This window comes from Propithecus coquereli, unplaced genomic scaffold (genome assembly GCF_000956105.1).
Source record: "Propithecus coquereli isolate 6110/MARCELLA unplaced genomic scaffold, Pcoq_1.0 Scaffold19, whole genome shotgun sequence".
NCBI classification, from domain to species: Eukaryota; Metazoa; Chordata; class Mammalia; order Primates; family Indriidae; genus Propithecus; species Propithecus coquereli.
Window position 1 is genome coordinate 10,684,083 of NW_012143856.1, and position 26,060 is coordinate 10,710,142.

Consider the following 26,060-nt stretch of genomic DNA (forward strand, 5'->3'; position numbering starts at 1 on the left):
TTCTTGATCAAAAATCAAATCAGCTTTATTGGGTATAAACTAAGTGCAAGACATTGCCTCATCTATGCTTCAATAAAGAAGCCTCTAATTCTAGAAACCAGGGAATAGAAGAGTGAAAGAGCTTGTTAAGAATTTGGGGGAAGGACAGAGGAAATTAATTTTTAAAAAATACTCCCACCTGTCTATGCCAGGGAGTCTATCCAATGAGTATAAGCTTGTTTACTCCATTGTTCTTAAAAGGGATACTTAAAAGGGAAAGCGGAGCATCTTCCAGTTGTTAAGTTCAGCTCTCTTTTTGTCATTGCCCCAATAATCTTCTGCAGATTCAACAACAGCCTAGAATCGTGCAGACTCTAGATGTGATTGCTCACTCGGTCTGTGATTTTTTTCCCCTATATGTCTGAAAAGTGAGTTTTGAATAGAGCTTCAGCAATTTTGCCAACACTATGCTAAACTTTTTGTATAGATGAGTGTAGGTAGCAACGTTTTGCTCCTTTCTTTGTCCCAGATTTGCAGCATGTTCAGCTGAGTCAGCGAAGGATAATGGGGTATCATAAGACATGGTTCGCTAAGAAGGAGTGGAAATAAACTGGCTGAACAATAAGGTATAAAAGAGTACAAGATGAGTGTTCGGTAGAGAATTGGGTTTAAACTAGATGTTGACCTTGTAGGTCTGGGATGATGAAGAGGAAGATATGTACTGAGACAGCAGGAACTCCGTCTGTTAGGATCGCTGCTTGTCACTAGTACCTAGAATATAGGAGACACCATAAATATTTGCGAATAAATAGAAATGAACGAATCAAAGGTAAGAAATGAATGAATCACAGGAAACTAGAAGAAATTATCGGCCATGTGTAAAAACTTTTCCTTGTTCCTCATATGGACAGATTCATGCTGTAGAATAAATCAGACAATACAACAAAATAGAAAGTCAGTTTAGGGGGTTATAAGCAGGGTTAGCAGAACTGAAAACATTGACAGATATTAAAAGAAAAAATGCATAGGTTTTTTTTTTTTTTTTTTCGCAGGGGGAGGGGCTCCTAGGAAAATAGAGTTTACCCCTCTGGTCTTAATGCCAGTAATATTTATTTCTAAGAGTGAAGTGGAAAATAATTTCCTTACACTCAGTATTGCCATTTACGTGTATCAGTGCCTTATCTGTCACTTCAACAAATCAATGAATATTTAAAGATTCTATAAGATATAGTCCTCATCCTAAGTTATTTCTATTTAAATAAGAATAAAACACACATATATATAAAAACAATTAGTAAACACAATAGTGTGTTCTGGGCTCATAGCAGGCATTAATTAATTATTTACTGAATTAATTGACTATATAATAGCAAAAAATAATATTATGCTATCTTCGGTTTACTTTTTTTTCTAGAGACCTCTAGGAAGCTGGAAATAAGTGAAAATTCTTTAAGCACAGCAACAGCCATCACAAAACCCTTTTACATTTGACTTCATAGGTTCTCAGGCTTGGTGACTTTCTTAGAATACAGCTCCTACAAACTTTGTTACCTAGTTTTTCACTCCATTATAGGTTTCAAAAAACAAATTGTATAGTGAAGATGTTACTCTAAGTATACCCAACGACCAAGAAGAAATAACAGCTCAAATCCTAACCAAAGAAATAGACAACAAAGAACATTCCACTCTATGATATAATTATAATTATTATAATTATGATCTTGAGTGATCAGCATACAAGTATTCCATAAATGTTCACTTTCACTATTATTAGCCAAAAAGTTGACTTTTTTAAGTAAATCTCCCTTTTTAAAAAAATAAGGAAGCAAATAAAATGTTTTAAAGAAAAAACTTGCACTGAAAGCCTTCATTTTACTCTTGTTAAAAGATAAATTAGGCACATTAGAATTTTAACAAGCTTCTTTGAGCATTCAGCCATTCATCAATCGGGCAGCACAAGACCACAGATAGTTCAGCCCTCCACTAAGTGGAGGCAGGGGGAAATGTACAAGTGAGGAAACTTTAGTAAGTTGTTCTGAGAAGAAAGACTGAGAAAATGTATTTGATTGGTTAAAGTGGAAAGTCCCTAGTTAGAGCTTAGTTGGTGGTTTCTGATTGGGTAAGCTTAAGTTTCATTTTAATGTTTACATTGAACCAGGTTTCTGTTTGCTTATGTAAGAACCCAAGGCACTAGAGCCGTCTCAGCCGAATAGCCTCCCAATTAATTATCTTAACACCCCTTCAAAAATCATTTAAAAATTTTTAAATGATTCTCAAATACACACAATTATTAGCTAAAATTATCTGGAAAATCAACTTATTATGACTCATTCTCTGAGGTTGCCAAATAAAAAATAGCAAGCAATAGCTAGCATGGTACAAACACTTCATATAAGACATCTTGTATGAAGGGGATAATTAAGTGATTATAACATTTCACACTTTGCAAGCTCCACAATTTATGACCATAGTTTCTATTTCTTATGAGAACAGAATCAAAAGAAGATAGACCATTAGGTACAGTATTCATGCTGTGCCAGTGAAGCAAGGCTGATCAGGACCTGTAATTCGCTTAACTTTGTGCTGTATACACCTAGGCTGAATCTCTGCCAACATCTTGCACCAGTTAATTTTTGACTGTTTTCTTTATAATTCCTATGTGTGATAAGCAAAATTTCTAAAATGGTCCCCAAAAGATGTCCTACCCTGAATCTGCAGAAACTGTGAATAGGGTAAGACATCACTCCCATGATTTATGTTTCAGTCAGCAGCACAGTTGACCTGAGGGAGATGATGTGGGTGGGCCTGATCTAAAAGCAGCAGGTCTTGTAGTGGCAGAAAAGGAAGTCAGAGAGTTTCAAAGAGATTTGAGGAATATTCCACACATTGTTGCTGACTTGAAGGTGGAAGAGGCCACTTGAGAAGGCAGACAGGTGCTCTTAAGGAACTGGCTGACAGCCCGCAAGCAAACAGGAATTTTAATCCTACAGCCCTGTTGAACTGAATTCTGTCAATAACCTGAATGAGCTAGGAAGCAGACTTCTCCACAGAGCCTCAGGCAAGTACTTAGTCTGGCCACCTCTTGATTTCAGTGTGAGGAAGAAAAGCCCAAGCAGAGAAGCCAGCCATGCATGTCAGAGTTCTGACCCATAGAACTGTGAGATTACAAATGTGTATGAGTTTTAAATTGCGATGTGATCACTTGTTATGCAGTAATAAAAAACTAATATATTATGACTCAATTAATGAAGCCAAAAATCCAGAAACTTTTAGCCTATAATATCCAAGTTTTGGTAACCATGTCTAAATATGAATCAAGATCACTCAAGTTAATTCTGAATTCATAGGAGGAAATAGCATTATTATCTAACTAAGGTAATATATAAAAATGTGACTCCCCTACCATTAAAAACTCACTTCTGGGTCTGAGTCTACCAGAAATGATAAGAGTTGGCTTTTTTAAAAATGAGGCGCTAACAAGAAGGAGGGGGCCATAGCTATTGTAATGAGGAGAAAGGAGCATATTACAGTCATCAACAGGAAGAGCTACAATTAAATGTGAATTATTTGTTTGGTTAAAGAACAACTATAATAGATTCTTGTGGCTGAATATCTGACTGACAAACTTCCTGCAAGCTTTCAGTAACTGACCCTATGTGCCCAAGCTGTGCTATTGAAATTAAATAGACATCCCCTAATGACCTTTCGATGTTCCTTTGGAGAGAGATCATAAGCAATTGTGTCCCCTGACATGAAATATTTCCCAATTTGGTTAAGCCTATTTTTTTCACAATAAAAGACAAGATGAAAAAAACAGTTTGCATATTGCAATGTATGTAAAAGGAATTTCAAATGTTAAAAAACCTAGATATATTAAAGCTTCAGCTCAATTATCTTGAAAGTAATTTTCTCTCTGCAAAAAATCTTTGTGTAGAAAAAATGAGTCACAAAGCTTAGGCAATGCTCCTCCTATTTTAGGAAATGATTAATACAGGAGAATTTCAATGCAATAAAAGCATTTTGACAAAGTCTGCTATAGTTTATTGAAATGGATGTGATTTATTCCAAAGCTCTACAGAGTCTTACTCAGAAAATATAAATACACACTTTATTTAAATGAAGCCTTAAGAATTTGAGGGCTAATTTTTAACTTTGGGCTATGTAAGATGAGTATAAACAGGACATGGTAGAGCACAGATTAGAATTTCTGTCTAAATATTATCAGATCAGTCTCTTAGAAATAAAAGTGTGTCCAGACCCTCAAGACAATTTATCCTGAGGCTTAGACAAGCCTGTGTGAGACTGATAGGCCCTGGGTTCTGGAGGGATCAGAGAGGAATCATCTCTTTGCCCTGTAGACTTTGCAGCTGCAGCTGTGTGCCTGACCGACATTGTACTCTTACTGCCCTCCTCTCGCCAGTGTGTACTGGATGAATCTCTGCTTTTCACTGCAGTGGTCTTCAGTGTCTCACAGTTTCGCTGTTGTTGAAGCATATATTTATTAAGACTCCTCCTGTCCACACCGATGCTATGGGTTGGGGGCAGAGTTCACACCTGCTTTTTTTCTGTGCATTTCTGTGTCTTTGAAGTCTCTCTCAGCCTTCTCAAATTTTTTTCTGTTTTGCTCTGACAAAATGGGAAGCGGCAACAAACAATCAGAAAGTGAAAACAAATAGGAGCAATGAGGGCGTACAAGGTTTTGCTTCTCCACACTGGGAGCTAAAAATGTTACTTAATTTTTCTATAATAATGTCCAGCTTAGCCTCCTGTCAGGATGGGGAGGGGTGGCAGGGAAACATCAACTCAGTTATTTTTTAGTGGACAGTTTTGCCTCCTTTGGGAATCCTAGGGTTTATACACTCCAGGAAAATTGGGGTCCTCAATATATGGCAGCAACTATGAGATGCTCATCATCAAAGCCCCTTGGTCAATCCAGAGGATGGTGGCTCTGTTATTTCTAACACCTGCTCCCTCTGCCCAAACTCCATTACCAGGACCTCTGCCAAACAGCCATACTCTCTGTCCCCAGCACTTGGGCTTAATCTATGCAGCTACTGTCAGTAGAGGTCTAACCACAGGTTTGGCCTAGAAACAAAACTGTCCACCATTCTGTCTCATGGCATCTCATGCCCTGGGGATTGGGCAGCTCTCTTCACCTTCAGCAGTGGAGCCTCCCTCACTCAGGTTACCTGTGAGCCCAGAGCAGCCTGCCTCATCAGGACACACCAGCAGGTCGGTTAGTAAACGCAGATGTGTGAGCCACACCCCTGACCCACAGAAACAAATTCAACAGAGCTGGGCCCCAGGAATTTGCATTTCACCAGGTTCCTCAGTAGATTACCGGGCACATCAAAACTTAAGAAACATTAGGCTGGAGGCCTAGACTTTCTGTTTGTTTGTTTGTATTGATAGATTGTCACTCTGTCACCTAGGCTAGAGTGCAGTGACATGATTACAGCTCATCGAAGACTTAAACTCCTGGGCTCAAGTGATCCTCCTGCCTCAGCCTCCCAAAGTGCTGAGATGACAAGCATGAGCCGCTGCACTAGCCTGAGCCCTAGACTTTTGAAAAGCTAGGTCTTTAAACTCTGCAGCAATGAAAGTCCAGAGCTCCAGGACAGACCCTCTTCTTGTCTTGAAGAAGGGAAGGAAAAATATGTCTTACTCTTTCCGATGAGCTTACAGCTGAGGAAACAAGACAAAGTTTATTCCTAAGTGAGACTACCCAGCCCCACAAAGGTTGAGTGGAAAATGGTAAAATGTCAAAGATCACTAAGAGGAAAGCAGGCAACACATACACACACACACACACACACACACACACACACACACAAACAAATACAAACCCAACATCACGAGCAGTTTTTCGGAAAAAACTTTGTTGGGGGGGAGCTTGTCAAAGTTTAGGGTCTGTGAGTCCCTCTAAATGGCTGCACGACATCGCCCATAAATAGATCCCATCAAGCTCTCCAGGCCTTTGGTTAAAGTTAATAACATAAGAATCAGTTCAAAAGTTTGAATACTAATTCACTTTCTTTTTTTCTGATTCCTATTTTCTTTGCTGATATTTTTAGGAAAATTTTAAGCAACTATAAACTGACACTAACCATAATGTAAACATTCAATGTTAAGTATCTGCATTAGTGAGGGATTAAAAAAACAGAGGTAATTTAAATTCAAAGGTAATTTTTAAACTCACACACATTGCATGCATCAACTCTAGCCTTAATTTAGTGCTGCTAAAAGAAAGAAAAATGACAAAATTAACTTAGCTTCGTTAGTTTTACTTTAAGAAAAATGTATATATACACACACACATACTTTGAAGTCTCAAATATCCAGATTCATTGTTTATAAAGTCAAATTTTCTGGTAGCTAACAAAGGTACACTATACGTGAGAAATGTCTTAGTTAACAGCTTCATCTTAATATTTCAGTTTAATTTTTTATTCTATTCCATAATGCCTCTTTGTTTTAATATAAAAACCTTGGAGAAAATACTCCAGTAGGATCCACCATATTTTTACAATACCTTCACAGATGGTTCTCTGCCATCCGCCTCATGTGGAATGCCTCCTGTAATTAAAATGGACACACTTGAAGCTCGGACTTGGGCGGGAGGGAGGGTAAGGGCATCATACGTAACCTAATCATCTGTACCCCCATAACATGCTGAAATAAAAAAAAAAAATATTTGGGGAAAAAAAAAATAACAAGGGGCCGGGCACGATGGCTCACACCTGTAATCCTAGTACTCTGGGAGGCCGAGGTGGGTGGATCGTTGGAGCTCAGGAGTTCGAGACCAGCCTGAGCAAGAGCAAGACCCCATCTCTACTAAAAATAGAAAGAAATTAGCTAGATAACTAAAAAAAAAAATATAGAAAAAATTAGCCGAGCATGGTGGCGCATGCCTGTAGTCCCAGCTACTTGGGAGACTGAGGCAGGAGGATCGCTTGAACCCAGGAGTTTGAGGTTGCTGTGAGCTAGCCTGATGCCAGGCACTCTAGCCAGGGCAACACAGTAAGACTCTGTCTCAAGAAAAAAAAAAAAACAAGGTTAACTGCCGGCTCTCCACTTCAGTTTTGGAGGCATCCCTACAACAGGCAAATGTTTAACGTGATGCGGTCATTAATTTCTCTTTTATTATACTGTTATTCCCAGAAATGATGGCTTCTGATAGAGTTGTCTTCTTTTCCTTTGCAGGGAACAGTCCAATATCTACCTTCAAAACGGCCCAGATAGAATTGGGAGGATATACAAGAAGGCCCTTTATCTTCAGTACACAGATGGAACCTTTAGGACGACTATAGAAAAACCAGTCTGGCTAGGGTTTTTAGGCCCTATTATCAAAGCTGAAATTGGACAGAAAGTTTATGTACACTTAAAAAACCTCGCCTCTCGGCCCTACACTTTTCATGTACATGGACTAACTTACTATAAGGAACACGAGGGTAAGTTCAGCTCCTGTTGTAGCTGGAATATCCTCTTAATTTGTTAGTAGCATGTTATAACTTCTAAAATTGGACTTCCCTCCTGGATAAGACCTATAACTATGTCATTTAGTTTTAAACTAGTTTATTAATAATTATTTTGTTTCCTCATAATAATGCTATGTTTCTCTTGGTTGTGCTTGTTTGTGTCAAGTGTGAATGTGATAGGATTTCCAGGTAGACTCAGATAGTGAGAGTCAGTAAGAGCTGCTTCCTTCCCATTGCCCAATCCTTTCTGGCTAAATAGTCGGAGTAAGAGAAATGTGTATTAAAGCCTAGAAGAGGCAAAAATCCAGAGGCAAGAGAAAGAAGGACTCAAAATGGGGACTGTCTTATCTCTGAAGTTCCTACATGTGAACATACTGTGGCTGTTGTCACCTCCTAACTGTGAATGAAGTCTGTCCCCACTTAGGTGGCATGAGTAGTCTCACACATCTGTCAAATGGTACATGTGGCTGGATGACCCCAGGGTCACATCTGAGATACAATTAACTAACCAAAAGAGTCATTTGAATGTAGGACTTGGAAGCTTTAAAAATGGTACATGAAAAACAAAAATAAGGTTTGGTGCCTGTGATCTCATTCTTAGAACTTGATGATGATGAAAAGAGGTGGTATTTTATTGTGGTGATGGGCAAGGGCTTTGAAATTAATGACCAAGTTTCGAGCCCCACCCTTGCCTTTTACTGGCTGAGTGACTTTGGGCAAGTTACTTAAATTCTCTGAGCTTCAGTTTCCTTATCTATTAAATAGAGACAATGATAATACATAGTAATAGCTCAATAAAAGTCAACTATTATCATAAACAGAAATGCTAAGGTCATGCCACAGTTCATTGTAATTATAATGATCAAGTCTTGAAATGAATTTAAAGTTAGATTTGATTCTTTCTTAGTCTTCTTCTTTAAAGAGGTATTATTGTAGAAGGTGAATGTTTTGACTGTGTCTTTTTTGGTTTTTTTTTTGTTTTTTGAACCAAACAATTACATTAATAGCATAAATGGCTGTCATCTTATTTCTTTTTAATAATTTCATGGTATGTTTGGGAATTGGCATTCATTATAAAGGTTTGTAATGGTATTGTGGTTTTGTTAAAAGAAAAAAGTTATCTTTTAGAGATACATACTCAAGTATTCATGAATGGACGCTGATGTCTGGGATTTGCTTTAAACTAATTTGATGGTGCTGGGGATAAGAGTGAGAGGGTATAGATGAAACAAGACTGACCTTCAGTTAAGCTGTGTTGACGGGTACATGAAGGTGCATCATATTATTCTCTCAACTTTTGCATATATTTGGAAATGCCCAGAATTCAGAGTAAAAAATTTTTAAATCCCATATTTATTTCATGGGCAAAATCAGATGCCATATAAGAAGTTTCAAATTACAGAAGAGGATGCCATTTGCTCAGATTTCCATACGATGACCCCAGGGCAAAAGTTGTTCTTTACATTACAAACGCAACGTCGCTGTTCTCCTGACATGTCTATTACTGCTTCCTGAACCTCAGTCAAGTATAAAAGATAACAAAAATTTTTGTGAAACTTTCAGACCCCCTAGCCAGTAGCCTCTCATTTATCTGTGTACAAATAGGACAGCACTGCATCCCCAAAGAGCATATATTAGAGGTTGAGGTTGAGTAAATGTTTGTTGAATGAATTAATGGCTATGTAGTCTTTGATTTAAGTTCAAACACATTCACTTTGTAACTTAATTGCATGTTGCTTTCTAGGGGCCATTTACCCTGATAACACCACAAATTTTCAAAAGGCAGATGACAAGGTGTATCCAGGACAGCAGTATACATATATGTTGCATGCCGATGAAGGACAAAGTCCTGGTGAGGAAGACAGCAATTGTGTGACTAGGATTTACCATTCCCACATTGATGCTCCAAAAGATATTGCCTCAGGACTCATCGGACCATTAATACTCTGTAAAAAAGGTACATTTCCTCATTATGGCTCCCAATATGTGACCAGAAGACAAGAGACAAGACAGTTTTTTTTATGTAAGTGAAGTCTTCTGTATTGAGATTGAGTAGGTAAGGTAGAGAGGTGGTGAGTCTAGACAAAATGGAAAAGAAGAGCAGATCAGGACGAGGAGAAGAAGGGGTAAATGGAATAAGCATTCATATGTGGAAAACACCAATGAAGCTAAGCTGCAAGAAATATGTTCTCCTTGGAGACAGGTTTGCCGTATCTAACCTCCAAGAGTGCTGTTGAAGAGACATATGGCTTTACCAAATATGATTCCTTTAGTGGCGCTACGTGGTGACAGATCTATAGTTATCTGTATTACACTGGTAAACATAATATCATAGAATTTATTTCTAGCATCCTGAAAAAGACAACATAGCTCAAGAGCTTGAAATGTAATTCTTACTTGAACAATAGTTACCTGTAGAGACTTCTCTCAGCCTGTGGCTATATGCATCAGAAGATACACACATAACTTTGAATTCCAACCTTCTCATTTGCCAAAAAGCATTTAATAGTTATGTAGTCAGTGGATCTCCAGATACATGAATGTCTCTCAAGCCCTGGATACTGACATGAAATTCCCTGATTGTTTCCTTATCTGTAAAACAGGAGTAATCTGGTCCAGATTTGTGGTTAGTTAGGGAAATAAATACTAAAATTAAAAAAAAAAAACTATAAATCACCTAAAAACATAAACCAAAATACATGCTAAATATTTAGCTCTACTAAAATAGTAACTTTTACTTCAGATTCTCTGGATGATGAAAAAGAAAAAAATATTGACCAAGAATTTGTGGTGATGTTTTCTGTGGTGGATGAAAATCTCAGCTGGTACCTAGAAGACAACATTAAAACCTACTGCACTGAGCCAGAGAAAGTTGACAAAGACAATGAAGACTTCCAGGAGAGTAACATGATGCACTGTAAGATTACAGAAGACATGTTAACTTTACTCTTTTTTTTCTTGATCCATTATTTGTTCTAAGCTTCTTCTCTCACATTAATAAGGAGAGTGTTTTTAATCTGTGGCCCTGATAACAAAGCATATTGGACATGCAACTTGATATTCAGCTAAATAGGTCAAAATCAAAACTTCAAGCCAGGTAAAGCCAAAAACACCAAATTTATTCCCAAAGTGATAAGGATAAAACAACAATTATGGTTTAATGCATATGTATGTTACATTAATATATTTATTTATTCTCCAAACTCATTCTAAAAATTATTTGAGGCAGTGTGAAATTATTAAACTAAGTGCCTAAAATTATACTTATATTGTAAAGCATTTAACTATATTTAAGAAAATAGTTCAAATCACTTGTTCTAAAAGGTATTCATTTTACATGCTACATTGTCTTCATTGCACCTTTGATAGTTCATCTTTCTTTTCTATAGTTTAGTTCACTTTATTTTTTCTAGAAATGCTTTCTTTATAGCCTGGGCTTTCTCTTAATTCTCAGGCACAAAATAATGAGCTTAGTAAGATTATCTATCCCTCAGAATTTTCATGAGAAATCAAATCCCTGAACACCAATTAGACCAATAAGTATAGATTTTTGTTTATTTGTTTGTGTTTAGCTTCTTCAAAATAACCTTTACTCAAAAAGTGAGAACACAAAAGTAACTGCACTACCAAAGTAGAAGAATAAACTAATTAACAAAGTACAGATTTTTATTTCCAACTTTTGCATATACCTGGCTGGAGGGTCCCATTTCCGTACTTTAATCCTGTCTCTGGTATGTACTGACAAAAATAGCCAATAGAAAAAGAGACTCAAACTTCTCCTCTGGACGCATTTGCTTTGGTGCCACTGTCGCATCTGGTACATCCGTGGTTCTTCCCAGAACTAATTTCCACCCAGAAAATGTCTAGAACCACCCAGTTTGAACAATTACCCTAAGTTTCTTCCAAGGGTCCCAGGCCACCCTGCTTTTGAACTTTTAGGTCTTCGTTGTGCTGGTCCCTCCTGTCCCTCCCCTGCCTTTCCTTTCCTGCTTCATATCGCTTCCAATTTTGTCTTCCAATATTAAAAAAAAAAAAAGCTTTCCTTATGTTGTTATTACAATAGAAAGTCATAGTAGAAAATTGAAAAAGTCCTGATAAGCAAAAAGAAAGAATATAAAATAGTCATACTACCACTACCAACATGATTAATAATTGATCGATTACTAAATAACTTTCAATCTATTTTCTATTCACTATATGTGTGTATGTTATGTATATATGCAGACATCTGTATTTAGAAAAATAGACACATACAATCAATGTGTATAGTTTATAACAAAGAAAGTAAATAGGTTTCGTCTCCAGTATTGTGTTCTTTTGTAATATGGTGTTGACAAGAATCCTCAGGGTGAATTCAGGTCTAAAACGAAAGAGTTATGTGATTGATTCGCAATGTCTGACATGGGTATGGTAGGGAGGAATACCAGCATGTGTGCCACATATTTTCCATTTCAAATTGACTCTATTTCTGTAGAGGTAGCTACACACCAAGGTCTAGTAGTCACAAACTCTGCTCTTGACTTACAGCTGTGAATGGATACACTTTTGGAAGTCTCCCAGGACTCTCCATGTGTGCAGAAGACAGAGTGAAATGGTATCTTTTTGGGATGGGTAATGAAGTTGATGTGCATGCAGCTTTCTTCCACGGGCAAGCATTGACTAACAAGAATTACCGTATTGATACAATCAATCTTTTTCCTGCTACCCTTTTTGATGCTTTGATGGTGGCCCAGAACCCTGGAGAATGGATGCTTAGCTGTCAGAATCTAAACCATCTGAAAGGTAGGGCATCTTTGCCTAAAGTTAGCCCCTAGCTAAGAAAAAGTGATTACTGGGAATTTGAATCTAAAAGCTAAATATCTTTGGAATAATCTGAGCTTTGAACTGGTATCTTAGTTTTATTCTTATGATGGAATATATCATAATGTATAAAAATAACTAAAAGACTGGAATATTATAAAGTAATGAGATCTGGAAATATATTAATTTTGGGAAAAGAACAATTGGCCCTGAAAGTATAGTACTGTATATGGTTTCTCAGCTTTGTAAAATACACAATATTGGAAAAACCAGAAGATTTGCATATTGTGCTGAAAAGTAGCCTTTTTTTATTACTTATTTTATCAAGTGTAACCAACTTTGTTCTTAATTTGAGTCTGGGTATTCCTTGATTTAACTTGATAAATCCTTCCTCTCTCTCTTTAATTTGGGCAATAAAAACATTCTTTGTTCTTGAAAAACCAGTTTACAATATTGGTCTAATTAAGAAATTAGGTTAAATCTAGGTGTTTGGATATGTTACTTTGACCTGAAAACAACTGTTTTTGTCAAATATGCCCTGAGCCTGGGCCACAGACGACCCAGCACAGCTGGTGCACAGCTGTTTTGTAATACATGCTTACTGTTCTTCCTCCTCCACCCAACACTCCCCTTTAAAATATGTCAAAGCTGCTCTTCTTTGCTTATCTATAAATTTGTCCTTTTTCTCTCATCAAAAGAACCACCAAGTGAAACCCCACAGAAACTGGTACCATATTTTGAAAACAAGTGTGCTTAATATCTCTATGTTATATGTACATAAAAAGATGTATGTCTTTTTAAAAACTTGAATTTTCCATCAGTAATTTATTTACAGCTGTTAACCTTAGTTTATAGTATTGTTTCTATCTGTCTATTGCTTCAATTTCCATCTATCTTCTCACTAGTGGTGTTCACAGGGCAATATGAGAGAGAAACATTGGCTCCATTAGCCAATGCCTCCTTCTGTTTCATTTCAGCTGGTTTGCAGGCCTTTTTCCAGGTCCAGGACTGTAACAAGTCTCCATCAAAGGATGATATCCCCGGGAAACAGGTTAGACACTACTACATTGCTGCTGAGGAAATCATCTGGAACTATGCTCCCTCTGGTATAGACGCCTTCACCAAAGAAAACTTAACAGCACCTGGAAGGTAATTCTCAAAAAAGACTATTTCAAAATATGCTCTTCCCGGACCCAAAAGAACTGTAAAAGGCTGATTCCACAATTAAAATATTCCCTGGTATCTGAAATTGAGTAACTAGCCTAATAAATATTTGTTAAGGTGTTTGGTGTCAGAGTCCAAGTTTGAGAACTGTAACTTTTGAGTTCATGAAAAAAAAAGAGACGGGTTCAAAAGTTATCAAATGCTTGACAAAGTCCTAAGAAAACACTGAATACGATTAGATAAATCAATTAATTTGTTTTCCATTTCTGAAAGCATAGAACTGTACAATTTGGCAGCATCAAGTACATTTCCAGTGTTGTACAACCATCACCACTATCCATTTCCAGAACTTTTTTATCATCCCAAATGAAAATGTATCCTATAAACAATAACCTTCCCATTCTACCCTTCCTCAACCCCCTGATAACCTCTATTCTACTTTCTGCCTCTATGAATCTGTCTATTTTAGGCAACTCATACAAGTGAAATCATACAATATTTGTCTTTTTGTGTCCAATTTATGTCACTTAGCACAACGTTTTCAAGGTTTGTCCATGTTGTAGCATGCATCAGCATTTCATTCTTCTTTGAGGCTGAATAATAGTCCATTGTATATACATACCACATTTTGTTTATTCATTTATCTGTTGATGAACATTTGAGTTGTTTCCAGCTTCTGGCTATTGTGAATAATTTTGCTATGAACGATTGGTGTTCATATCTCTTCAAGTCTGTACTTTTAATTTTTTGCATATCCACCTAGGAATGGAATTGCTGGATCATGTGGTAATTCTATTTTAAAATTTTTGAGGACCCATCACAGCAGATGCACCATTTTACAGGCTCACCAGCAATGTATGGGGGTTCCAATTTCTCCACATTCTCCGCCAACATTTGTTATTTTCTGTTTTTTTTTTATAATAGCCATCTTGAGTGTGAAGTGATATCTCACAGTGGTTTTGATTTGCGTTATTTTAATGACTAGTGATGTTGAACACCCTTTCATGTATTTGTTCATCATTTGTGTATCTTATTCAGAGAACTTTCTATTCAAGTCCTTTGCCCATTTTTATTGGGTTATTTTTTGTTGTTGATTTGTAGGCATTCTTTATAGATTCAGGATAGTAATTCCTTATCAGATATTTGCAAATACTTCTGTCATTCTGTAGGTTGTCTTTCACTCTCTTAATAGAGTCCCTTGGTGCACACAAGCTACTATTTGTACCCATCTGGATGACTTCCATAGTCTCCCAGCCATTCTTCCTGTCTCGGTCTATCCATTTTCCACAAAGCAGCCAAGGTGACCTTTCAAAAATGTCAATGGGCTTATGCCGCTCCCCTGCTCCAAGTCTCTGTTTGTAGATCACTTCCTCAGAGAAGCCCTCTTTGACACCCATCTTAAAAATCCCCTCCTTGGAAAGGTTAAGTAATTCACCCAATGTCACACACAAGTCGATAGCTGGGTCTGGCTCCACCCAAGCCTGTGACTCCTGAACCATAGATATAAGTCCCAGGCTACATTGGTATCTAAATGTGATGACTCCCAAAGCTGCCTCTCCAACCCAGAAGGCTTTTGTGAATTTCAGATTTGCATTTCAAACTTCTTAGTAATACTCGCACTTGAATAAGCCCCCTCCAAGTCAACATGTTGAAACCTTAATCCATTGTCTCCTCTGCAAATCTGAGTTTCCTCCTCTCTCAGTGAATAATGCTGCCATCTATCCATGTAGCTGTCCAAGTGCCCAAGTCTAAAAGTTGAGCACCATCCTGAACTCCATCCCTCCTTCTCTCTTCAAGCATTGCCTCATTATATCCTAAATATCTCTGAAAGCTGTTTACTTCTTTCCATCTTCTTTGCCAGAACTTCTGGAGTCACCCCCACTGCTCCATGAGATTATAAAAGCAGCCTCCTAACTGGTCTCCCTACTGCAGTCTTGTGTTTTCCAACAAATTTTCCAGGCAGCTGCCTGAGGGATCCTCCTAAAACACTAATTCTGGAGGCTTAAGTCTTTCCGAGGCTTCTCACTGCCCTGGGATGGAAACCTGAAACCTTAATTAGGTCCTGCTGCTCACCCCGCAAGTCCCCAAGCCCCATTCTTCACCCCTCTGCCCTGCCCTGCATACGATGTTTCTGCCATATTTTCTAGAACGTGTCATGCTCACTCTCTCCTGAACCCTCTCACAAGCTGTTTTACCTTCCCTATTCTCCCCACCACACACACTTCATCTTGCTAACTCTACTTCTCCTTTGATAGTTTTAAATAATCACTTCCTCCGGAAAGCCTTTGTGGCCTCTCTCCACCACTTTTCCTAACCTCAGGAGAAATGCCCGTAATACCATGTGCTTATTACGTTTTATTATTTTGATTGGTTCATAGTCTGTCTTCTCTGACAGATACAAGGTCCACGTGGACAGGAGGGATGAGTCCAGCTTGCTTACGGTTACGTCGTCAACACATAACAGAGTTCCCCACAAAGAGCAGGTGTTCAATATATTTGCCAAGCGAAGGAAGAGATGAATGGAGTGGCTTTGTGCAAGTCAAAAACCTTGCTGAAATTTAATTTCTTCATCTGTAAAATGGGGAGGATAATACCAACTTTCTTGCATTGTCTTGTGAATTTCAGCTGATACATAAAAGCTCCAGAGCACCTGGATGGTGTCGATGCACAATAAAGAGTAGCTACTATATTGTTAAACATTTTACAATTTGATAAAAAGATTCTATTGTAGAACAATCTATTAACTGTCAGGGGTTGACATGGACCTTCTTGAAATTTTTTCACTTCATTTGAAAAAGTGAACCCCTCCATGATTTTATATTTCTTAACTGAACATCCATGAGTGGCCTAGACCTGTCTGCTTCTGTTTGAGTAACTGGCGTGGATTGCTGTAAATCATGGATAATATTCATCTCTAAGCACTGGTCAGGATTTTTCTCTTCAATTAGTACCCTATGTGAGTACCTGCTTTCTGTTCCACTTCAACCGCAGCACTAAACACTTTTTCTTCTGGCAGCGACTCAGAGGTATTTTTTGAACAAGGTGCTACAAGAATTGGAGGCTCTTATAAAAAGCTGGTTTATCGTGAGTACACAGATGCCTCCTTCACAAATCGAAAGCAGAGAGGCCCTGAAGAGGAACATCTTGGCATCTTGGGTGAGTTTCTTCCCCTGAACTACACCAACCTCAGAAAGAACAGAAACTTCAGGACCTACAGCATGATTTCTATATATAAATTAGGCATGTGGCAGATCAAACATCCATAAAATGTAGCAGCTAAATACTTTCACTTTTCCAAATGTAAATTACCAATAGTTAGTCTTCATCATTAAAAGCCAGGCTGACTTCAAATCATTCAGTTTTCTTTAAAGAGGTAAAGGGAATTGTGTACTTTTGTGACTTGGTCTAAATAGATAACTGAATTGTTAATCTCTGCTCTTAGCTAAAGGTACATTCCTTTAGAAATAAAATCCAGACTACTAATGAGACAGGCTGCATCTGTCCAAGAGCCCTCCGCAGGCTGCCCTCAGGCAGAGCCCAGAGACCCACTCTCGCCCAGGCACTGGTCAATGTGGTAGACGGGAGCAAAGAGTCTGGATTCAGACTGTCCTCACTCTTCGCCTCTTAGCTGTGTGATATTTGAAAGTTACTCAACTTTCTGTGCCTGCTACCCTTCTGTAAAATGAGAAAAATAATAGTTCCTACCTCATAAAGTTGTTATGAGGATTAAATGAATTAATACACATCAACACTCAGAAGAACAGGCAGAAAGCTCTGGATAAATGTCATTTTATATACTACATAAAATATGTACTATATATCTACTTTTTATTCTATAATATAATTGGTAATAATGTTAATTTTGGTGATGGAATATCCAAAACAATGTTATCTTTCACATCCAAGACAGTTTAACATATCTACTTTGGGTGGTCAAAGTTGATAGCACCCCCTGGCTCCTGGGACAAATGGCACACATCTAGCCAACAGGAGACTAGGGTAAGCAGAGTGTGGACATTGGATAGTTTTTGTAGATGTATAAAGCTTATTAATCGACTTGGACAAAAATGATAAGCAATTTCATTAATCTAAAGTTGTAACAAAAAGCCCTTCTCATCTCCTTCCAACCTCACCAAGTTAGATTGATAGTGGACTTTTCAAAAACCAAGCTTTCCATTCACCACAAATAAGCATGTTGCTCCCAGTGGTTCTTGCCAGAGGATACAGCCAAAGAAAATAACTATTTTATGCATTCTGTACGTTATATACCAAGCAAGGATAATAATTCTGTTTGTCCTTAGGTCCTGTTATTTGGGCAGAGGTGGGAGACACCATCAGAGTCACCTTCCATAACAAAGGAGCATATCCCCTCAGTATTGAGCCGACCGGGGTGAGATTTAGCAAGAACAATGAGGGTATATACTATGCCCTACATTCCAACTCCCCGCGTGGAAGTGAGTACAGCACTCTTGTAAACAATCAGCAATGTTTAATAATCCACTGTACTGGTCACTGGCAGTGCCTGCAAAAACCGAAGGCAGGAACTTCCAAGGAAACTGCTCACATATTATTTTTAGGCAGATGCAAGGAAGTAAATAAACCTCTTCTCCTACCACTTCCAATCCGTTTATGGAAGTTTGTCCTGCCTTAATTGGATGATTATTGGCAATGCTGATAGTAATTTAGTTGGGTTGTATCAATTACACATTTCCAGAGTATTCTTTGCATGATTTTTAATTAAAAAAATTCTTATAATTACAAGAAGGCTAGATACTTATTTTATAATATTTGAAAAATATGGAAAAGTATAGCCAAAAATATTAATGATCTATAGTTCTATAGACAACCACTATTATATTTTTATATAATCCTTCTACTTTCATCTGTGTACATACAATAGATATTTTAAATATGGTTGAATCATAGCATATAAATATACTTACTATTATAATTTTGTACCCAGAGTTGGTTCTCTTAGCATTATAAGCATTTTATAATTTTATTGATAGGAAATATTCCATCATGTAGATGTTTTTGCCTATTTTTACATGTTTGATCAAGTTCAACCAATGAAGACTAGTGACTTTGCCAGCACTTACAGTGTGACTGTGGACAGGTTATGCGATCTTTCTGGCCTCAGTTTCCTCAAGTGTAAATTTGGAAGATTTGAACATGATCATCTGCAAAATTCCTTTCAGTTCTGTTTTATTCAATAGAAAATGCACTGATTACTGCCCATTGCCACACATTGTTCTAGCTTGCCTTAAAGAAGAAATACAAAGACAATGCTTGCCTTAAAGAAGACTAAGTTCTATTTGAGAGAGAAATACACACAGCATAACACAAAAGGTGCTAGGGACATTTTTCGGGAGATGTGTGAGCACCAAGAGGGTCACCAATCCTAGACAGAGGTTTAAGAGTCCTTCTGGAGGAAATCACACTGATCTGTCATCTGACACAGCAGCACAAGTAGGATGTCATTCTAATTCGTAACAAAGAACTCAGAAGTGGGTCAACCTAGACTAACCTCAGTCTACTTCGTGGCTCAAATGACTGCACTGGAAAGCACACTTAACCTCTTTAATGTGACCTCTCCAACAGGTGTACCTCCTTCTTCAGCCTCCCATGTGGCACCCAAAGAAACATTCACATATGAATGGACTGTTCCCGAAGAAGTAGGACCCACTCATGCAGATCCTGTGTGTCTATCTAAGATGTATTATTCTGCTGTGGATCCCACCAAAGATATATTCACTGGGCTTATCGGGCCAATGAAAATATGCAAGAAAGGAAGTTTACATGAAAATGGAAGACAGGTAAGTCTAGTCAGGGAGAAAGGACAATGATTTTCCGATCTCTCTAAATTATCATCGTAAGGAAAATCTTGGGTTTTAAAGCAGTGAGGATTCCACACATAATATTTCTTATACATTTGTCTCAGGCTTTTATGATCTCTATTGTGCAGAGATTCTCTGGCAAACATGATTGTTAGGCTCGAAAGGAGATTTTTCCATGGGACTTAAGGTCCTTTATGATACAACTAGACTTTAATGCACACATTTAAATATCACTTCTTAATGATAACGATCCAATCAACATTTACTGAGGAAAACATTGCTTAAAATATTTTTTACAAATGAGAAATGACTCTTTGGCATAGAAATACCTAGCCTCATCACTGTTTTTATCTCTAAAATAAATACTTTGGTATATACCTTTAAAAGATAAGAACTCCTTTAAAAATTCCCTCAATACAATCATACCTTAAAATAATAATCACACATATCATAGTAACTTCTTAATATTATCAAATATTCAATCAATGTTCACATTTTCCCAATTGTCTTATAATTGCATTAAGTTTGTTGTTTGAATCAGTATCCAGATAATTATACATATTAAAATCAATTGATATGTTTCTTAAGACTATTTTCTTGTAGCTTTTCTGTTGCAAGAGTTGTTGGTCCTGTAGAAGTTTCCCATGTCTGTATTTTACTTATTGTATCCCAGTGGTGTCATCTAACATGTTTCTTTCTCTCCCCCTCTATTTCCTATAAACCAGTGGCTAGATCTAAAGGTTTGATCAGATTCAGATCAGATTTTTTTTTTCTTGCAAGAAAAAGACTACTTCAAATGTGGTACTGGGTATTTCTATGAATGAGTACATAATTTATAGTTTCTCTCAGTTGGGGATATTATCAGCCACTGGTGACTAGTTCCTAGATTCATAAACTAATCAGGGGTTGCATAATAGTAATATTCTAGGCCAGGCATGGTAACTTATACCTGTAATCATAGCATTTTGGGAGGCTGAGGTGGGAGGATGGCTTGAGACCAAGAGTTTAAGGTTGCAGTGAGCTATGGTGGTGCCACTGCACTCTAGTCCAAGCAAGAGTGCACGACTCTGTCTCAAAAAAAAAAAAAAAAGTAATATTCTAATTCCATCATTCTTTCTTTGTTTATTAGCTAGTATACATCTATCTCTATAAATAGAAAATTCCCTTAATGAATTGCTTGGTTATCCCGAGGTACATATTCTACAGAAAGGGAACGACAAATACTTGATTCTTTCCCCATATTTACAAGTTTTCAAACTAATCACTTTCCTCTAGCATAGTTTAAAGCTTCTCAATAATTTCTTTTCTTTTTAAGTAGTATTGTGAACTCATATGGACTTGGGCATACTTGGTGTGTCTCAATTCATTGCTATTGTCCCTATTGATGTTCAAAGTATCCTTTTTGCCTTTGGGGGACTTTTTCAGGTTGACTTCATCATTTTTACATGACTTAGTAGTCTTTGAAGCTTCTTTGCTTCCTAGTGCAATAAGATATTTCAGGTTCATCTTGCACATTTTCTGAGCCAGACCTCAAATTAGCCATTTGTTCCCAAAAGCCTTGGTTCTTTATGGTGAAAAGTTATTTTTAGAACTACAATCTGGGCACTAGAGGTGCTCATTGCTGTTGGGTTAATCATTGTTTTCAGTGAAGCTTTTGAATCTGAATACTCTAGCATTTCCCTTTGTGGTGGTGAACATTTCCACTACTAGGTCTTATGAGTGTGTCTTTCCCTGTGTAACTTCTCTCTTTCTAGAATTATTACTATGTGTACATTTTTCATCTTTGAATCGTTTCCTCTGACTTATGGAAGCTTTCTTTAGGTCACTTTCATCATTGATTCAGTTCCATGCAGAATCTAATCTTCAGGTCTCTGCCTTAGTTAGACCTTTTTCAATTTAATTATCATGATTTTCATCTGAAAGAATGATCTTAAGGGAAAGACATGCCATAATCTGTAAAGTGTTCTCTCCTTTGAGAGAGTAACTTACTCTCAGGGGCTCATTTGCTTTGATTCCTTAGACTCATTACCTTCTACTGAACGACTGAATCATGTCATAGACCAGATAGCATTTCTGCTTCCTATTTTTGACTGGGGGTAGTGGGTAGGAGGTGAGAATGTTTGTCCAGGTGGCTGGAGATTGTGTGACTCTCTGTTCCAATTCATTGACAGGTTATTTCTTCACTCAGGATAAATTCTTCCTCAATCAGCTTCCACCCTGCTCTGCCTTTCAGGAATCCTTCCAGTTTTCATTAAGTGTGGACAGGATCTTCCCTGATTTCCAGCACAGATTCATATTCTCCCCTATTTTAACAATTATTTTTAGTGGCTTCAATTGGTGTGGACAAGAAGGTAGGGGGAAAAGAGTTAGAACTTTTAGATGCAGGAAGAGGCTCAGATTACCATACTTAACCATAAATGAAACCAATGAAAACTTTGGTGGGCAACTGGAATATTTCATGAGGCCTAGTTTACAAAAAGGAATAGAAACTTCTCATTCCTTCCTTTAGGCATGTTTGTGCACAAATAATATTGTGTATATGGAAGTTTCTGCTTTACTTATTCTGTCTTCACCTCATTGTTTTCGTTTTTGTTCACAGAAAGATGTAGATAAGGAGTTCTATTTGTTTCCCACAGTATTTGATGAGAACGAGAGTTTACTCCTGGATGATAATATTAGAATGTTTACGACTGCACCTGATCAGGTGGATAAGGAAGATGCAGACTTTCAGGAATCTAACAAGATGCACTGTACGTATTGCATCACCCACCCTTGTATCAGGTTATTTCAGTACTGCATTTGTAATGCTTTTCATTGAACCAAAGTGCAAATGGCTTTGCTCATTGATTAGTTTTCAATAAACGATTAAATGCAATAGTGCTCTGAGGGTAATATCGGTTAGTTGATGTGTCAGTCAATTTCTCATAATTTCGCTTAATTCAGGGTAATTAGACATGTCAATTAGATGAATGGTCCTTAAAGTGTGGTTCCTGGGTCAGCAGCCTCTGCATCACTTAGGCACTTGTTAGACATGCAAATTCTTGGTCCCCAACCCTTACCTACTAAATCAGAAACTTTCGGGACGGATCCCAGAAAGCTGTGTTTAACAAACCCTCCAGGTGATTCTGATGTCTGCTCAAGTTTGAGAACTACTGGATTAAATGCGTTTCTCATCTGTGGCTCAATAATAATAGGTTCATTTGATTATTCAATGTGTAGAAAGATACAATCTCTGCCCTCAATGATTCTCACCCTTGACTGCACATTAGAATCACCTGGGAGCTCTCAACAACCTACCAGTGCTGCCCAGGGCAACCCCCAGAGATTTCTATTTAATTGAATCCTAACATCAGATTTGTTTTTTAGCTCCCAGTGTAATTGTAAAAAGGAGTTAGGCTTTAGACACAGTAAGCTTATTGTTCAAAAGAGCAATGGACAACAGTAAAAATTATTGTAGCTAGTACAATAAAAAACAAACAAAAAAAAGTTGTGTTACAAACTATTGCTGTTTTTTTTTCTTTTAAGCTGGACTGAGTCACACTACCCACAATCTTTAAAATATTTCTTTTGATTCTGCATTTTTGCTTTTTGGAGGTGTCAAGAACATTATTCATTAGAAATAGCAGTGAGAGAAAACTTCCTGCATATACTCTTGCAAGCTAGAACAGCAACACATTCCCAGTACATAGTGCCCAGGAAAAGCTGTTATTATTCATAGATTTGGGTGCTCACAAATAAGACCACTGAAAGAACTGGGAATAATAGCTAGAACCTCACTGTTCTAGCTGGGAAGAACAAGAATAGAGAGACTCCCAGGGTGCTAGGGACACCGGTGCAGAATGTCAAGATCTATGCATTCATCTCTGTCCCTTTCTACCAGAGTTGCTCTGGAAGAGCTGAGGGCAGCAAGGAGTTGCAGACACACTCCTGACACATGAAGGGTGGGCAGGCCTGAATGGGTCTTTTAAAAATTAAAAAAAAAAACAAAACGAAGTTGGCTCTGGAAAGTCTGGGAGGTTGTCATGTAGCAGGACTTAAAATAAACTACTTTCAAAATGTTATTTCCCCAACTTTTACAGCCATGAATGGATTCATGTATGGGAATCAGCCTGGTCTCAATATGTGCCAAGGCGACTCGGTCGTGTGGTACTTATTCAGTGCTGGAAATGAGGCTGATGTACACGGGATATACTTTTCAGGAAACACGTATCTGTCAAGAGGAGAAAGGAGAGACACAGCAAACCTCTTCCCTCAAACAAGTCTTACACTGCTCATGCAGCCTGACACGGAAGGTATATTTCTTTAAAAACAAGACAAGTCTCTATTGGATCGATACGTGTGGTTTTCGTTAAAGTTCTGTAGCAGAATGTGTTGGTGATAAACTCATCCCTTCCCCAAGCCTCGCGAGTATCCGTCCGTCCCTTCAAAGAGCAAGTCTGGGCCACTGTCAGCTGAAGTATATTCCACATAAGTCTGTTTCCTATTTATTGGGGGCTGGGGAGCAAGGAAAGGGCAGGCTGTGATGTCCTCTGTTTCCACACGGAATCTTCAAGACAATCCCCTTTTAAATTTGGGCCTTTCGAATACAGCTGGAAAATTAGACTAGAAGAGGGACAACTCCCATAAAGGCTCTGAACCTAACTTTTCCTCATGTCTCTGTAGCCTACATGTACTGTTGGCTTGTTCGTTGCTTGCAATTGAATATTCTATGCTAGAACTGTAGCCACGCAAATCCAGAGACACCTACGGGCCTAGCTCTGAAAGAGTAAAAGAAGCTAAAACAAAAAAGAAAGAATATTAATCAAAATGTGAAGATATGCTAGCTTGTTTCAGGCTTTATTTGGTTCATATGTGACACTAAAACTTAAGACAGATCCAGTATCATCTTTTCCTTCCTTCAACAAATGTAAAACAACAATGAACAAAAGAGATAAAGTATCTCATGGTGTTGATATTCTAATGCAGGGAGACAACAAATAAGTCTATTAATACCTATATGTCAAATGATTATAAGCACATGAAGAAAAATAGGGCAGGGGAAGGGGATGGTGAGTGATAGTGGGAGGGGTCAAGATTCTCTCAGGAGGTGATAATTAAGGAGAGACCTGAATAAAGTGAGGGCATGAGCCATGTGGATATTTTGGGGAGAAGTGTTCCGGAAAGAGGAAACAGCAAGTGCAAAGGTCCTGAGGGAGGCACACACTTGACTGTTCTAAGAATAGCAAAGAGGCCTATGTGGCAGGAGCAGAGTGAGCAGTAGGGGATGTGATCAGAGAAGTATTGGAAGCCAGAACATCTAACTAAGGCCATGATAAGGACTTTGGTTTTGATCCTGAGTGAGGTGGGAGCCACAGAGGGCACTGAGTAAAGAAGTGACATGTTTTCTTATTTATCATTCCAGGCACTTTTGATGTCGAGTGCCTTACAACTGATCACTACACAGGCGGCATGAAGCAAAAATACACTGTGAACCAATGCGGGCGGCTGTCTGAGCATTCCACCTTGTACCGAGGAGAGAGGACCTACCACATCGCAGCAGTGGAGGTGGAATGGGATTACTCCCCACGCAGGGAATGGGAAAAGGAGCTGCATTATTTGCAAGAGCAAAAGTAATTTTCCAGACTCTAATTCCCATCTCATTCAGCTAGAACTTTAGGTTTCCCTTTCAGAAAAGTAAGAATTATGCTAAATTTTAGAAAAGCAAACAGGTGCATTAAATAGTAAGAACAAAAACAACAACAAAATACTTCCTAGGAATTCATCCCATTCATTTCCGATTCTCTCAACTTCCTCACAGAAAAATTTTCATTTATCATCTTTGATTCTTTGGAGTCACTCATCTTGCTTTCTTTTCTATAGGATTGTCTTCTCATATTCACGTGCCCTCATCTTGTCACTTATTTTCGAACTTAACCAAAATTAATGCCCTAATTCAAAGCTGAAATATTATTTTCCTTACCAACTATTTGCTGCTTATTTTTCCTCCAAAGATTTCATTATTAGTGATTTTCATTAAAAATCAGTCATTTCACTTTCTTAAAACTGTCATGTATGGAATATTTTAAATACTTGAGGGCAATATAGCAGATATGGTCTCTGCCCCCCAAGAACTTACAGGAACATATGGTTCAAAACCACCAATAACATGCATTATGCAAAAGTAAAAAATAAATTCTGTATGAAAAATGTAAGTAAAGGATGGTTATTGGGGCTTCAGAAGCATTACTATAGCGCAGCAGCACCGACACTTCTAGTTAGCCCTTTAATGCTTTCCACACGCCTTCCCCTCCACCGTCTCACTCACATCCTGCGGGGACCCTGCGTGGAAATGGGCAGGTGTTCAGATCCGGGGTGCACCGCACAACTGGTGACCTGGAGCCAGGCAGTGGTTAACTGGTTAGTTTGATTGCAATGTTTGAGTATGGCTTGTGGCGTAAAGGAGTAAAAGTTTATTTCGTAATGGGGTTAAAATGGTTAAAAGCTATAGGAGCCATTAGGAGTCAATGAAAAAAACTTCAGAAAAAGAGAATGACTGAAGAAAAGTTGCCATTTCAGTTTGTATAGATTAGAAATATTGGACTCATAAAATTTTAGAGCTATAAAGAAACTGTACCTGTAATCCTAGCTCTCTGGGAGGCCGAGGTGGGCGGATTGTCTGAGCTCAGGAGTTCGAGACCAGCCTGAGCAAGAGCAAGACCCCGCCTCTACTAAAATTAGAAAGAAATTAATTGGCCAACTAAAAATATACAGAAAAAATTAGCCGGGCATGGTGGCGCATGCCTGTAGTCCCAGCTACTCGGGA

General features: G+C 38.0%; 1 protein-coding gene across 2 annotated transcripts in view; it reads left to right on the top strand.

Moving 5' to 3' along the window:
* LOC105809143 (ceruloplasmin) overlaps positions 1-26,060 on the top strand; it is a 40,601-nt gene that overhangs the window by 2,039 nt on the left and 12,502 nt on the right. For both annotated transcript variants that reach the window (XM_012642887.1, XM_012642886.1), the window contains exons 2-12: positions 7,183-7,430; positions 9,202-9,414; positions 10,201-10,374; positions 11,985-12,239; positions 13,235-13,406; positions 16,438-16,577; positions 17,723-17,875; positions 19,023-19,237; positions 21,858-22,008; positions 23,338-23,550; positions 24,660-24,867. In XM_012642887.1, coding sequence (XP_012498341.1) covers positions 7,183-7,430; positions 9,202-9,414; positions 10,201-10,374; positions 11,985-12,239; positions 13,235-13,406; positions 16,438-16,577; positions 17,723-17,875; positions 19,023-19,237; positions 21,858-22,008; positions 23,338-23,550; positions 24,660-24,867 — 2,142 coding nt within the window. The remainder of the gene's footprint in view (positions 1-7,182; positions 7,431-9,201; positions 9,415-10,200; positions 10,375-11,984; positions 12,240-13,234; positions 13,407-16,437; positions 16,578-17,722; positions 17,876-19,022; positions 19,238-21,857; positions 22,009-23,337; positions 23,551-24,659; positions 24,868-26,060) is intronic.